Consider the following 16,871-nt stretch of genomic DNA (forward strand, 5'->3'; position numbering starts at 1 on the left):
TGCTGACGTCCTGCTGACGGCCTGCGCTGTTTTGACCAACCTTACAGAGCCTTGCTGTTGTAGGTGGAGCATATCTGAGTTAGTAGTTAACGTAGCCCTCTCATTAAGTTAAAAGACAAAAATAAACCTTCCATGTGGGGAGTATTTGAGTATTCACAACATCCACATTGTAGCGATACAAATTTTGGCAGTATAGAAGACTCTACCGGTAATTCTTGATGGTGGAGATGAAACAGACTTCAGCTAGTCGAATGATTTTAACCATTGACCCTGTAATCAAGCTCCCTTCTGAAAATGTCATGTACTGTACTCACCACTGTCACAGATCCAAGTACTGATGATTTCTTGTAGAATAAGACCACACATTGGCCAGAAGATGGCAGCGTTAGGTCACATTTGGGACAGCTTTGGTGAATTTCATCCAGTATTAGCAGATGTTTAATATTTGGGACTACTTCATTGTCTCTCATTGCACAAAACTAATACTAGTGTCCACTAAGATGTTTAATATTAGGAATAAGTGGTTTACTCCAGCGTCTAGCACAGGGGTTCTCAACCTGGGGGGTTGTCAAATTAGTTTGGGGGGTCCCCAGATTCTTTTTTATTTACTTTTTGCAACTGAATGGCTGGAAAATGGAATTTAAGAGTTTACATAGTACATGCATAAACTTTCCTTAATCTGGTTTCAGTTTATGATCATTATGATTTTCTTAATTGTATAAAGTAACAATTTAGTCATGTTACAATCCACAGCTTTCCTGATCCACAAAGGCCCTTTAAACAGTTTGAAATAACATCAGCGTGGATATTGTGGTTGAAAATCAGATTTGTATTTACTATGAGTTCCATATAGTCCACTAAGGTACTTGACAGAATAGTCAATAAGCCCGCTCATTTTAATATTAATAAAAATCACATTTTCTTTATTTACATAAATTACAAGAAAGCACAAACTGGTTCACCAAATCTACATTAAAAACATCCTGTATATATTACATTTAACAGATTTACTATAATTTACTCCATGTCGCAAGTAGAATCTTTAATAAAAAAATGGTCTAGATGGAACGTCGTTGGCATTTCTTTTCAAACTCGCTACTAGTCAAAGAAGAAAAAGAATCAGGACATTTTGTACTCACAGCACTTAGAGGACAACAACATGACCTTCTGTGTGACCTCTTTTAATAATCAGAAACACCTGATTCTGGACTAGTGATTAATTATGCAGTAGAACTCTGTTTACAATGCTTGGCAGAGGAACTGGAGAGGAACCCTTCTGATCTTCACAAGGAGGACGTCGTGGAATCCACCACTTCTCGTCCGTTGCACACTGTCGGAACAACTGAGGCTGACGCTGCAAAAGACAAGCAAAATACAAAGATACTCAATAATACTTTTTAGGAATATACATTTTGTGTGGTGTGAGTGGAAACTGAATTCCTAATATCAGCAGTGTTAAGCCCTAAACACACCAAAGGGTCGAGACGGTTTTAGACGGTCCGCAGGCTAATTTGTGTCAATTTGGGGGTCCTTGAAAAGGTTTTGGAACCACTGACCTATTGAACATACCCACACAGTATGTGGACGTAATGTGACGATCAGTGGTGGTGGTATTTACTTAAGTAGGCCTACTGTAGGTTTGTTTTTGGTTGGTTTTTAGGGGGTAGGCTATTTATACTTTACTTGAGTATTTTCTATAGGCCTACACATTTCGGCCATTTGAAAATAGCCGATCTACAAGCTCACAATGCGTCGCATTGCAATAGAGCTGCTATTTTTCAAAAGAAAACATTTGAAAAAAAAAACATGAAACAGGACATCCAATGAGTACTTTCTAATGTTGGTACTTGAAGTACATTTAGATACTTTTGGACTTTTATTCTTGACTTTTACTTTGCAGTGTTGTTTTTGGCAGCAAATTTCTATTTTAGTTTTAGACATAGTCTCTTGAATAATTCATTTAGTTTTAGTCACATTTTAGTCACCTGGAATGTTTAGTTTTAGTCGACTAAATGTCATAAGATTTGAATGAATGAATGAATTTTGGCGGGCCTTGATGCCGTCGCAATGACTTTTTACACTTGCTGAAAATAGCCTACAAGCTCGCAACACTGCGACGCGTTGTGAGCTTGTAGATCTGCTATTTTCAGCATGCAATCTAGTGTAAAATGACATATACTGGATCTCTTGTCCCTTAGTCCCTTCCTAGCATTTTAGTGTAGTTTTTAGCTGTTGACTAAATTGTCAATATATTTAGTCTTAGTTTTAGTCATTACAGCTTAGTTTTCATTTAGTTTCCATTTCATTCTCGTCAGTGGAAAAAGGTAGTCGACGAACATTTTTCGTCTTAGTTTTAGTGGACAAAAACAACACTGGTTAGTCGGTAGGTTGTACCTTGAGAGAAACTGGAGCCGGGGGCAGTGTTGACGCTGAAGCGGGTGGCGGCCACTCGGAGTGTGCTGACGTTCTTCTGGGGCTGGAACAGGATGACGTGGACCTTGGGGGCAAAGAGGCATCCCAGCACCACAGAGCCACTCAGACTGACGGAGATACACATGGTGGTCGTCTGCACCTGGTGGTGTTATGCACAACAAGAGAGAGATGGAAAGATGACTCACTCACCTCACCCGATATAGCCTATACAACCACCTTCATGAACAGAAGGCATCTTTGATGTTGGGGTAGTATCTTTGTGGTAAAGGTTTGTCTCTGCGTGCACGTGTGGAGCAGATATTCATTTACTCCACTGGGTTTCTTTCTGTTTGAGGGGCGCTAGCCCCTTCTATATTCAGCTATAGTGTAGATCCTCGTCTTACACAAACATTAAATTCTCATTGACAATGAATGGAGAATTTATACGTCATAATATGTAGACGAGCAAACCGTCTGTTTTCCTCCTACACATTGTCCCATTGACAATGAATGGATGATGTACGATGATAAGAGCGCCCCTCAATTCACACGGTGTGAAGTTTTAATACAGAAAATAGGATAGATCAGGTATAAAGTAAAGGAGGAAGAGATCAGTTAAGGATTGTGTGGCCCCCGAAGCAGCATCCAAGAGAGGTGTAAATTAGCTGTTTATTTGACTGGTAGTCAATATTGCCAGGCCTTCTTTCATTGAATCCGCCCGCACACCTCGATATATGTGCCGTCTGGTGTTTTATTTTCAAATACACCCCCGTTTTGTCTATAAACCAGTATCGCATGATGATGGGTGGCAGGTGCATTTTCCAACCGTCCCATTTTGCCACAGCAGGTTTCTGATATTCCTTTGAATGCTAATGATGGTATTAACGTGAGGTTGGCACCGACTATTGGGGCAGTTGAGTGCACACATTGTTGTTTTATGCAGGCTTATTATTATAAATGTATCTCTCTACCAGGCCGGAGGTATAAACCAGCCCGGTCGCGGCATGAACTCACATTATCATTTTTTTGGTCTTTTGCAGACCGGTCGTCTGTCGCCCAAGCGCTGGGTGGGTCCGTGGGGGTTCAGCAGAAACCAAGGAGTGGATGAGAGCTAATCAGCGTCTGCGCTCATGCAGGGCCCTGTGATATTAGTCAGCGGAGACGCAGGGAGAAAACGTACGTCTCTCTCTCTCTCTTTCTCTCTCTCTCTCTCTCCTTTTCACTTGATTTTATCCCTTTTGCGATATCATCCACCCCGTCACACTGCATGCCCTGTGCCCCGTCACACCACGTGCCAGTTATTGGGTTGGGACTCCAGATTCAAAAGAAAAGAAACAATACCTTGGAGTGTGACATTTCTTCACGGCACCTGGAGACAGGGTAAGATGTGAAGGTAGAAAAGGATTTGTGTAGCCTTTATAACCTCAGCAACGCCAGGCAGGCACACATGATGGGAGGGGCCACACAGACACATTCTGTTCTTTAAATCAGAAATAGTTGTGAATAGAGCTAAAGATGCGGACAGTATATACTGCATAAGAATGAGCCGTTAAGTGGTTTTAATAATTCAACAAGATGTTGCTTAGGAAGAGCAGAAGGCAAGAAATCTGCCTTTGCAGAAAAGACTCCTTCAGCTGAAAAGGGTTGTGTAGGACAGGGTAGGCACGTGTGGAGCATGGCGACCATGGTCCTATACTATACCTTCAGATGAAAAGGGTTGTATAGGACAGGGTACACACGTGTGGAGCATGGCGACCATGGTCCTATACTATACCTTCAGATGAAAGGGGTTGTATAGGACAGGGTACACACATGTGGAGCATGGCTATACCATGGTCCTATACCTTCAGATGAAAGGGGTTGTATAGGACAGGGTACACACATGTGGAGCATGGCTATACCATGGTCCTATACCTTCAGATGAAAAGGGTTGTATAGGACAGGGTACACACGTGTGGAGCATGGCGACCATGGTCCTATACCTTCAGATGAAAAGGGTTGTATAGGACAGGGTACACACGTGTGGAGCATGGCGACCATGGTCCTATACCTTCAGATGAAAAGGGTTGTATAGGGTACACACGTGTGGAGCATGGCGACCATGGTCCTATACTATACCTTCAGATGAAAAGGGTTGTATAGGACAGGGTACACACGTGTGGAGCATGGCGACCATGGTCCTATACCTTCAGATGAAAGGGGTTGTGTAGGACAGGGTAGTCACGTGTGGAGCATGGCGACCATGGTCCTATACCTGCCACTGCTGTTGTGTGCATATCTTCAAAATTGAATTATTCCCCAAGAGCTTCACAGGGGATACTGCCTTAATTTAGACCTGACATCGACATTTAAAAAAAGTCTTCTAAATCCTGAAGGTTATCTGAAATACCTATGTTTCTGTCAGTGGTTCTCAATATTTCATGCCAAAAAAATATCTGTATTCGGCTGCCGATCCCCATCTGAAAATATGTTGTTCCAGCCAGGTTCCAGACCTCACCCAGAAGCAAAGATTTGAGATAAAAACGTAGATATATATTCAAAGATTTGCACCACATTTTCACGATTTTTGAAAAATAGCAGACCTACAAGTTCGTACGTAGCTCGGCACTCCAAGTTCGTAGCGCGGCACTCTTTCAATAGCTACAGTAACATAATGCTTAAAGCCACCAAAAGGGGTTCCCATCCATGTATGATGTAAGAGCAAAATGTCAACTGTGTGCATACTGCATATGGTCATTTCATTGTGCTTTGTGTTATATGTTTATTGTAGAGCTTTGTACTGTATATTTGGAGTCCTTGGGTTTTCCAGACTCACACTCGCTGTTGTGTAGACGAGTAAAGAAGGCGAGGAGCTAGGGAACCTGTTGCTTTGTTTTCTCCAACATTAACCTAATTTACCAAGCATTGCTCGCTCTTTTAATAATTTAAAAGAAGTTATGGCATCCCAAATCACAGCATTCACACGTATCAAACACTGATCAAGCAAATGTTTGGTCGTTCTTTTAGGCCACCACAATGCTTTTCCAATGGGAGTCACATGGTTTGACCAAGCATTTGTGTTTGATTGCTGATTGCTGGTGGTGTTCGACCAAACATTTGCTTGATCAGTGTTTGATACGTGTGAATGAGGCCTGAGCTCACACTATGTTGACAATATCTGCCACTGCTATACTGCTTGATTGCTTTATTGGTTGTTGCCCCATGCTTCAAAGGCACACGTCGTTTCTTCATTCAACTGTCCAGGCAGGTGTGAGGATGATAGCACTGATGATTGGAAGGATGTTAATCAGGTGTGAGGATGATAGCACTGATGATTGGAAGGATGTTAATCAATACAGGATGACAAAGCCGTAACAGGGATCAGTGGTGTAATACATTTACTCAAGTACTGTACTTTTGTGTTAGGTATTTTTGAGGGGCACTAGCCCCTCCTATACACAGGATTAATGTTTGTCTTGTTTGTTTTGAAAACACCATTGACAATGAAGGGAAAACTTACGTCATAATGTGTCATTTCATATTGTCTCTTTATTGTTAATGGCGTTAAATGTTTGCACCGTTTGTTTCATATCACCATTACATCACCTAATGAGTTAGACTTTAATATATTAGCACCCCTCACTTCACACGGGTGTGATTTATTTTACTTTACTGTAGTATTTCATGAAACACGGACCAACCTTTCCTCTGTTACGAAAATAAAAAGAGCATTTCACCTACTCACCAATACAAAGGCGAGTTGTGTCATTAGTGCTTCCACTAAGGAAAGTAGGCTTTCTAATGGCACAACCCGCGTTTGTATTGGTGAGTAGGTGAAAAAATATTTTTATTTTCGTAACAGAGAGATGTTGGTCCGTATTTCATGCGAGCCAGGAAATAGAACGGTCGCATAGCCTCAATGCAACGGCAGTAAAGTGCAGGAGGCTATGGACCAGAGCTAGTTGTGAGGCTGCAAAGTATCTGACATGAAATCACATAGATAAGTCAATAGCCCATTGCTTTTTTTCCTCCCTTCTTTTTTGTATTTAGAGAGAGAGAGAGAGAACTCATTATGTTGACAGGATGCTGTTGTAAAGATTACTGATATTTGTCACACCAAATATGTCACCCAACAACAGTGTTTTCACAGGGGTGCAGGGAATGTTTCACATCGGCAGCGGGCTGTTTAATCAGCTCTGTTTGCTGTCGAGATGAGATGGCCGCCCTGGCATCCGAGCAGAGCCCGTTCCCTCAGGGGACAGCGAGGATATCCTCAATATTTCATATTGCAATCAAATGTGTTATTCATGACTCAGTGCGTGCAATTTAGTTTGCTTTAACATTTCATGAAAGGCTCAGAATTTATACCTGGCCGTTTGGCAGGAGACCTGACTGTAACATATCAAGCTGCAACAACAGCATCTGAACAAGGTATATACAACATGGGGAAACACAAGCGATGCCAGATTTATTCTCTGTGAGTGGCGGATCTACAAGCACGCAAATGTGTTGCAGGGCAACACATTAAACGCTATATTTACAGTGCACGACAACAGCGAGCAAGTAATCAGACTCACGTCTCCGTGACTGTGGTGGAAACTCAAAATCTTTTGGTGTATAGTGGCCAATTCAGTCGCTGCCTCCAGTAATGATTTATTCATATGGCAAAGTGATGTTTTGTGTCCATGCATCTGATGAGCCCGTCGTGGTATACTGCAGGCCTGGGGGGCCCGGAGGAAGTAAAGGGTCCCTGGGAGCCATGCTGTGGTCCCTGGACAGCCAGGGGACACAGCTGGGACTCTATTACACTCCACTGCACACGGTTATGCACAGCGACATGTAGGTATACGTTCACTTCCCATCATGCATTCTGTTTCTCTAGAGGTCATTGTGTCAAGGGATTTCTCTCTCCCTCTCTCCCCACGAGACCCCCCATCACCCTCCCTCCGCCCCCACCCCTTCTTCACACCTCTTAAGACACTTTTTTACGAATGGGATCATAAAGGTATCATTTAAGTAAGGGTTAATTTAACTCATTCAACTCAAATTCAACCAAATGGACCCTCCCCCCCAGTGTCTCATGCATACGTTTATCATTTTACATGTGATTGAACACCTTTTCCTCTTTTCTTCTTGCTTGTTCATTGTCTTACATGCTAAAGATTTCCTCTTTTCAGATTTATATCTAGGACATCTCTATATGTGAAGGTCAAATATTCCCTGAACTTAGTATTGTGTATTGGTGCAACAAGGATGCATTTCCCCCACCGCCCACCCTTTTTTCCCTCGGCTCACTGTATATGTTTCTTTTCCCTTTTTACCTCCTTTATGATGAATTCCTGTTCTGTTCTTTGACTACCGGTATATAGAAGTGTCTATTTGTACGTCTCTAAATGTTTTGATTAATTGAACAAGGTGGACCCTCTTGTAAACAAGTGTAATGCTTAATTGGGTTGTTCACTCACAGTTAACAGTCTTTGTATTGAGTTTGTGCTTGAAATGTACTGTAATTCTGCAAACTGTTAATAAATATTTCAATCAATCAATCAAAAAAAATCCTATTCTCGAGGCTAAAAACAAGCCCTTTTCGCAATGCGTCATCAGATTTGCCCTGGCGATGCTGACGGCTACTCAATAGCAATCAGACGATGGCACTACACTATGTGCTGTCAAGAAATGATTCCACTATTTGTTTGTTGTTCATTTAAAGATGTTTACCCCGTAAAACATGATCATCAGGTACTATGATTATACTAGGAAGAAAAAAGTGTACAGAAAGTGTTAAAATTATGTTTTTATGTGGCCACACCCACCAGTTCATTAAGTATACCTGGTTTTGTGGCACCACCCACCTGACCACACCTGGGGGTCTATTAGAGTAATATATTCTAACCACACCTGGGGGTCTATTAGAGTTGTAGAATTGTAAATTGTAGTAAAGCTAACTCCATAGACACATACAAAACAGAAAAATTTAAAATCACGGAACGCCATCTTTAATCAAAACGCATCTCGGTAACGTGACAACTTACCCGGTAGTCGCTGGCCGTGACATAAAAGATGGGCTGGAAGGCCAGCCAGATGATGCAGGTCGTGTACATGGTGAACCCTATGAATTTGGCCTCGTTGAAGTTCTCCGGGCACTTGCGAGTCTTGAAGGCGTAGACGGTGCAGAGGATGATGAGGATGCAGTTGTAGGTGAGCGACACGAGCATGGAGGAGTCTTTGCTGTTGCACTTGAGGGTGACCACGTCCCTCCTCTCGGGGCTAACCTCCTTCCGGACGCCCGGGGTCTCAATCAGGAGCCACACCACCACCACCACCAGCTGGCAGGAGATGAGCGCGCCGCAGATGGCCACCTGGGAGGCCGGGCTGATGAAGCGCGGCCGCTGGGCGCCGTCCTTGACGCCACTGAAGATGCGCGCGATGCGGTTGGTCTTGGTCAGCAGCGCCGAGTAGCACACGGCGAACGAGGTGCCCAGGCCCAGCCGGCGCAGCGTGCACACCGCCGTGGAGGGCACCGCGATGTAGATGAACGTCATGCAGTAGCACATCAGCACGCCCAGCAGCAGGATGTAGGAGAGCTCGCGGCCGCTCGCCTTCACCACGGGCGTCTCGTTGTGCTTGAGGAAGAGGCCGACGACGAAGAGCGTGCACGTCATGCCGAGGCAGGAGATGGTGACGGGCCCGACGGCCCAGGCGTCCTCCCAGCGGATGTACTCCTCGGGCAGGTCGTAGCAGCCCGTCAGGTTGGCCAGCGGCCACTGGCCGAAGCTGCAGTCGGCGCAGTTGAACTCGTCCTGCAGGAACTGGAAGGACTGGCAGGGGATGCAGATCCAGCAGCACACGTCGCCCGGCTGCATGCTCTTGATCTCGTTTTTCCGGCAGGGGTCGCTGCACTGGGAGGTGGGCGCCGCGTGGCCGTGGCCGGCCCCCCAGGGGATCAGGTGGGTGTTGAGGGTCAGGTTCTGGGCCCAGTAGCCCACCTTGCGGTACACGTAGCGCCGGCCCTCCTTGTGGTAGTGGAAGATGTTGTAGCGGCCGAGGCTGTCCCCGAACGTGTCGAAGCTGACCATGTCCTCGGTATCCGCCGGTCGAAAGGGTGCTGGCGAGGAAAGAGGAAGAAAGGAGAGAGGATCGGGGTCATCTCATGTAATTATGTAAGACTGAAGTGTCTTTACGCTTCCTCCGATTGCCTCTGAGGCTGAATACATGATAGCAGAACTCCAAAATAAAAAAGACAGACTTTTAGTTGTAATGTGCTACTTCAGGCTGCTAATGTGTTTTGGCATAGCAGCTGTGATAAAGGCAAGGCACGTTAGTGTAGTATAGTTAATTAGAACAATAATATATATTTTTTATTTTTGGAGTGCCACTCTGGTGTGTTCTTTGTGGGTTTTTTTTCCCCCCCAACTATAAACCGTTAATGAGGTTTGTAATCATTATGTTCAGTGTTTTTACATTGATTCAATTTGACAGTGTGGATTGATTGATCCTTCCTATAGCGCTAATACTGTTATGTGGACGGCGACCTACTCGTCAGGCCACATTTCTGAAAGGACAACCTGGTATTTGATCATTTTGATCATTTGACATGCCTCTCCCGACAAGCTATTGCTCCTGGCCGCCCCAGATTGAGACGGGGACACAGCTGCACATTGTGGATCTACATAATTGAAGCCATAAAGTGTCGTTCTGCTTCCTTTAACCACATTTTGCGGCAATTTACTCTGGAATGAGAATTTCACAGAGAAATTCGGAAGTTGTTCAAATAGTAACTGCTTGTGATATCTTTAAAAAGAAAATCCAAATGTTCCATTTCTAAATAAACATGGGGCTGAAATAAACAGCTATAGCATTTTAGATATTATTATAAATGACTTTTTATGTTGATGCAGAGCACTGAAATGTGTATTTTCTTTTAAACATGGACAGCTATTGAACCTTCTAGTACAAAGTGTTTCTTCACTAGTCCGATCCAGAAGAACACAGTTTGCCGGCCACTGCTATCATGAGGTTCATGAGGTTATATTTTTCCCTTCTTCTCTGGAATCCTGCCTCAAGACCAGTCAAAACTGTCATTCCCTCATCACTAGGGACAAATTCATCAGCAGGAACTGGGGATGGCAATGAAGGACTGGGAAGTCTGGCGTGGCATTGTGAAATCCATAATCTCGACCGCGGTCGAAAGAATTATTATGAATACAAAGTAAGGATCATATTTGGAATGTTTACATCGATTTTGACCAACTCTTTAACGTGCTAAGAACCTGAAGATGTCCTGCATCCCTGAGGTAACCGGGTCATTTCAGACATGTAATACAATCTGATCTTTTCAGATACAGTAGTACAGTACAGGTATTTAATTAAAATCTGCTGAGAGCAGACATGCAAATCATAACCACATCACATTGGCATAAACTCCCTAACCTCTATAGATCGGGTTTACACTTTGTTGCTTTATCAATATTTGAATTCTAACAATGAGACAGATAACTATAAGCTCACTTACAGTACAAGCAGCCAGCACTTTTGATATCTATATCATGTTATCATCCATGACAGTCTGTTTATTCATATGCATAAGATACATATTTATAAATGTTAGTGTTGTGAATCATTTGCTGGTGTTTAACCCATTTAGACCTGTTAACCATTCTACAAATGTCTTCTAAATGGTGACAGTTTTCTGAAAAATGTTTCTATGTCAGTGGTTTTCAAACTATTTCATGCCAAGGACCCACGCAGAATTATATGACCCCCATCTGAAAATATGTTGTTCACCGACCCCCCCAGAAGCAAAGATTTTGGTTAAAAATGTTTTATTCTAAATTTGCGCCACATTTTCACGATAAAAAAAAAATAGCAGATCTACAAGCTCGTTGCGCGCCACTCGGTGGCGCGCTATGAGCTTGTAGTTCTGCTATTTTTCAATAGCTAAATTATAACATAATGTTTAAAACACCAAAAGGGGTTCCCACCCAAAATGGATTAAGCAATAGCATATCAATGACCATTATTTTGAAGACGTTGCCCCAGTGTGTGATCTGCCTCTACAATGCTCAGGTTGAGGAATCCTCCCATAATTATTTCACAGTGAGAGTCGAGATGCGTGACAAAATGAGCCTCCAAGCGTGAAACCACTCCAGCAGTCGTTTCATCTTTGCAAATTGAATCATAACTAGGTCTTATTATCGCCACTGTGATGTGAAAACATCTCGTCTTTCGCCGTTTCCACATTTAAAACGAATTGGTGCAATTAATCTAAATTGATGTAATCAAATCTGTCAGCATGCATGCAGGGCATTTGGCAAGATATCATTATTGGGATTTATTTAACGCATTCTGGGCGGGAACCCCTTTTGGTGTTTTAAAGCATTGTTATACTTTAGCTATTGAAAAATAGCAGATCTACAAGCTCATAGCGCTGCACCGAGTGTCGAGGTATAAACTTGTAGGTCTGCTAATTTTGAAAATTCGTGAAAATGTGGCCCAAATGTTTGAATATATTCTTTCAGAGCGAACGTTTTTAACTCAAATCCTTGCTTCTGGAACAACACATTTTCAGATTGGAGTCTGCAGCCAAATACAGACAATTCTGGGCGTCCTTGCCCTGAAATATTGAGCACCACTGACATAGAAACATAGGTATTTCAGAAAACTGTCAGAATTTAGAAGACATTTTTTTAATCTCGTCGTCAGGCCTAATTGGGTTAAAGGGAACAGGCATGGGAGGGAAAAAAAACACATCATAAATAAAATAAGCAATCTGAAATGACAATTTAGATTTTTCTGTCACTTATTACATAACAAATGTGTATTCACTCAGCAACACTTTACTCACCATCAAACTTGACCTTGAGAATGTAGTCCCTGTAAAACTTGCGTCCGTTGCCCGGCTTCAGGGCCTCACAGACCTTGGTGGAGTTGGGACACAGGGCCTGTCTCATGTTGTGCAGAGCCGTGGCCATGGCGTAGACGGCGTTCACCACGAACATGATCTTGTTCTCGGGCTCGAACGGGACGTCCCGCAGCGAGTGCCTGCCGCAGCTCAGGTCGTGGAGGCTGCATTGGAACTGGTTCTCCCAGAACTCCCGGAACCAGGGGTTCCGCGTGTTGTTGTACGGGTGCAGGCCTGTGAAGTAGTCATTGAAGTGGGGGAGCGGGTACGAGGCCAGCTCGATGGTGAAGGCCCCGTCCGCCACGGCCTCGCTGCCCCTCACCACGCTCTCCTGCGCCCCCCAGCCGTCGCTGGCAACCCACGTGAAGGAGACGTTCATGCGGTTGGCCGCCACCAGCAGCTCGCGGGCGTCCTCGCTGCGCGTGAACAGGATGACCACCTTGGCGTTGGACTTCTGCTGCAGCGAGCGGATCACGTTCTCGTAGCTAAAGCGGCTCATGGTGCGGCTCACCTTCAGGGGGTGGGGGAAAAAAAGTACTCAAAATTTAGTAAATAGTAAAAAGTATCAATAGCGCAATGTAGATGTACTAACGTTACTCACAAGAAGTGTCGTATTCAAAATTCACTAAATTGTAAATCATAAATCGTGAATCGGGTTTGATAAATCGTGAATTGTAAATCGTAAATCGGGTTTGATAAATCATAAATCGGTTTTGATAAATCGATTTACGATAATTGTTATTCTTATTAAGTCTGTACATTATTATTTTCTAATGTGAAGCCCGGTTCCTACTCCACCATGTAGGGGTTCCAAGTATTTTCTTTTCCCTGATTTATTGTACTTTTGGTTAGTTAGGTTAGTTAGGGATTTAGAATTGTATTTTTGTTTAACTCTCTGTTAGGGTCTTAGTTAGGGGTAAACTTTTTATAAGACGATCCCCATTTTTCAAAACTAATTTGTCTAAACAGTCTAGTACCGGTTATAATACGACCCCGTTTTTTGGGATATTTCCATTGGAAAAAACAGTGTAATATTCAGGCCAATAGGGTACCTTACACCACGGCTAAATTTTGATTTAAGTTTTAGTCATAGTCTCTTGAATATTTTTCATTTAGATGTAGTCACCTGGAATGTTTTAGCGTTTGTCTAGTTTTAGTCGACTAAATATCATAAGATTTTAGTTGATTAAATGTACAGTTGATTTAGTCGACAAAAATGTATTTTGGCGGACCTTGATGCCGTCGTAATGGCTGATTTTACATTTGCGGAAAATAGCAGATCTACAAACTCACAACACGTCGAAGCGCGACGCATTGTGAGCTTGAAGATCGGCTATTTTCAGCATGTAACCAAGTGTAAAATGACTTATACTGGATCTCTTGTCCACTAGTCCCTTCCTAACATTTTAGTCTAGTTTTTATTTGTTGACAAAATAGTCAGTATATTTAGTATATAGTATAGTATATTTAGTTTTAGTCATCATAGCTTAGTTTTTATTCAGTTTCCATTTAGTTTTCGTCAGTGGAAAAAGGTAGTCGACGAACATTAGTTGTAGTCGACTGTAGAAAACAACACTGCGGCTGACCTTGGCGGACGTGGCGATGCAGATGTGGCGGGCGCGGGCCTCCTGCTGGAAGGCGTCGATGCCCGTCTCACCGTAGTCGCCCTCCGACGCCACGGTGGACACGTAGGTCCAGTTGAAGTAGCGCAGGATCTCCGCCATGGCCTTGGCCTGGTAGAAGTCGGGCGGCACGGTGCGGGCAAAGTAGTCGTAGCGGCTCTTGTCGCTGAGCTTGGCGCTGGTGGAGGCGTAGCTGATCTGGGGGATCTGGAAGAGCCGGAGCAGGTTGGCCACCTGGAATGAAGGGTGTATTTTATGTATCAGTGGTGGGGGAAAGTACTCACGTTTTTGTAATACTTATGAGACAGATACTTAAGTAAAAGTATCAATATTGAAATGTAGAAACACAGCTGTTACAAGTAAAAGTTCTGAATTAAGAATTTACTTGAGTAAACGTACTTAAGTGTACCAAAAGTAGAAGTACAGTACTTGACTAAATGTACTTTGTTACTTGACACCACTGATACACATCAGGTTGTTGCTTTACTTCAACAACTCATCCAGTAACAACTATTTATAAATGATGATGTTTTTTTTTATGGTGGCGCTATTCCAGCAGACATTACAGTTAGTGTACACAAAAATCCAATCCAATTCCTTGGATCATGTTTCAACTCCCCATATATATATGCTTTCATGCCATGCACATTTTTCTTTTTTTTCTCCAATAACCTCCAGAAGCACGCACCAGCAAAAGCAATAAGGGGTGCCACAAATAACCATAATGTCATAGAAACGTTATTTTCCCCTGAAACTTCCTCATATCCTGATGGCTGCAAGCTATACAACTTACAAAGCACCTGGGTAGGTCCACCTGGCCCGGTGGAGATATTTATAGATATAGTTTCAATTGACAGTGTGTATAATGAGAATAAAGAATAAAAGGGAGATGGGATGCTCGATCGGAACGGACGGACAAATGGACAAAACACCAGATAATCTAAACTTTTCTTTTTGTGTGTAAGAGGTTTTGTCAGTGTCGTGATGCCAAGTGCAGTGTGCATAATAAGCAACAACTGGCTCTTGCTTCAGGCACTTCCCTGCGAGCCTAAGGGGATCCAGACTAATCACTATACATCTACATCTAGCCACCATTCTCATAGCATGGTACCTTGAATTCCAGTAACATTCGTTGAAAAGGCTGAATGTTTTTTCAGAAAAACGTAGGTTAGGATTTAGAAGGCGGTTCTAGAATCAGCCGCAGGTCTAAATGGGCTTGCAAAGAAAAGGGGAGATGCTTCACCCATGTCAATATCCATGTAAACTATAGATAGACGGGCCTGCCCTAAAGTTATTTGTGCAGCCGCGCCCGGCAGCCGGCGAAAACTAGAGTTCTCAACAGGCCCGAAAATTAAGGCCCGGCCCTACCTGGGCTCTCATCAAACCCTGTACACTCAAGACACTGCCACCGCTGCCACCCTTAGATCTCCATATATGGAGCTGACCTGTTCAGAATCTATTCCATATGTTGATCTGACCTCATCAAACCCTGTATACTCAAGACACACTCCATATATGGCCAGTGCACGTGACCTCTCCCGGTCGCTTCTCGCCCTCAGTATTTGTATGTGTGTGTTGTGTATTTGTATTACCGGTATATGAAATGTTTTATTTGTGTTTAGAACCCGCTCGAAAATGAGATTCTGCTATAAATCTGTCCAATGCATTGAATCAGATTAACTTGAGTCAGCAGACTTAATTATAATGAATCATAACCTTTGGAGGAGGCGAAGCTTGAAGCACTTCATGGTGCAGGAGAAGCAGAGGTGTAATGAATGAGGAGAGGAAGCCATAGTTAAAGGGGCCGCCATGTTCAGAGCTTGAGCTGTGAACGTGAGCTGTTGAGTGTAGAAAAGAGCTGTGAACGTGAGCTGTTGAGTGTAGAAAAGCGTGGCTGATTTGGAACAATCAGCAAAGCTGTGATTGGTGTGAAGAAAAGCAGAAACAATCAGCAGACCGCTGATTACAGTCTGGCTCCTGAGCGTGTCCTGCATGAACTAACTGACTAACTGAACTATTTAGTTGGTGTCGAAGTGTCCTTGAGCAAGACTCGGGAGCCCCTAATTGCTGCCGACGTGCAGGTTGGTGCCTTGCATGGTTTCCTCTGCCATCGGTGTATGAATGTGTGTGTGAATGGCTGAATGTAATGCACAATCTATGTAAAGCACTTTGGATAAAAGCGCTATGTAAATGCACCTTTTAATTTGATCTTGATCTATATCCAAGTTATATCCTTTCTCATTCAAGTATTCTTTTTCGCTGCTCCCTAAATGCAAGGCATGCAATATTGGAGGAGAGCTAAATTCAATAACCTCTGTTGTACATTAACCACTTAAGGCTCATACTGCGTTCGTCTTCGTACGGTGAATACAGAGAAAATTCTTGAAAATGTCATGATACACGATAAATTGCACGACGCATCTTGCCAGGGAGAAAGAGAGAACTACAGTATAGGGAGAGGGAGGGGGGGGGCTGAGGGCAGATGTTAACATTTCAAAAGTTAGCTTCCCTTGAGGTTTCTTTAAGCTTGCCAGACACACTGATTATGCAGATAGGCTAATAAACATATTGCTATGTACCATCATCCAAAAACAACTCTCTCCTTAACCCGTTTTGACAACCTTCCTCAACATGTGGTGAGACAGCTGGTACGGGAGCAGTGTGTTTGCTCTCCTCGGAAGAAAGCAGACTGTAACCAATGTGGCAAACTGACAAGAGATATAAAGTAAGGCCTAATCTTTAGCCGGAAATAGATTCTCTCATATGAATCCAGTTTAATATTAAAGCTGTAAACTTTCCTCTTCTACGTACACCAGATAAGAACCCGGTTTCCTGCACAAGTTCTGAATTTGACCATTTTACCATTGTGCTAATAATAAGGTAATAAAGGGATAAGTTGAATCTTGAGGTCAAAAGTTGTGTCAGATCTTGTGTCTAGGTGCGACATGACCTTTGGC

General features: G+C 43.2%; 1 protein-coding gene across 3 annotated transcripts in view; it reads right to left on the bottom strand.

The window, feature by feature from the left end:
* Positions 1 to 1,254: 1,254 nt before the first annotated feature.
* The window catches only part of grm2a (glutamate receptor, metabotropic 2a), a gene marked incomplete at its 3' end in the record, with an annotated part of 35,664 nt that continues 20,047 nt past the window's right edge, over positions 1,255 to 16,871 (bottom strand). Inside the window, exons 2-6 of one of the 3 annotated variants that reach the window (XM_080780109.1) lie at positions 13,879 to 14,148; positions 12,236 to 12,803; positions 8,424 to 9,496; positions 2,395 to 2,572; positions 1,255 to 1,354 (exon numbers count right to left, since the gene is read on the bottom strand). In XM_080780109.1, the coding sequence (XP_080636235.1) occupies positions 1,284 to 1,354; positions 2,395 to 2,572; positions 8,424 to 9,496; positions 12,236 to 12,803; positions 13,879 to 14,148 (2,160 nt within the window). Of the gene's footprint in view, positions 1,355 to 2,373; positions 2,573 to 8,423; positions 9,497 to 12,235; positions 12,804 to 13,878; positions 14,149 to 16,871 lie in introns of all 3 variants that reach the window. The other 2 variants (XM_080780111.1, XM_080780110.1) reach the window with 2 other exon arrangements.

The sequence above is a fragment of the Protomyctophum bolini genome, assembly GCF_963924005.1.
Source record: "Protomyctophum bolini genome assembly, chromosome: 2".
Classification (NCBI taxonomy): domain Eukaryota; kingdom Metazoa; phylum Chordata; class Actinopteri; order Myctophiformes; family Myctophidae; genus Protomyctophum; species Protomyctophum bolini.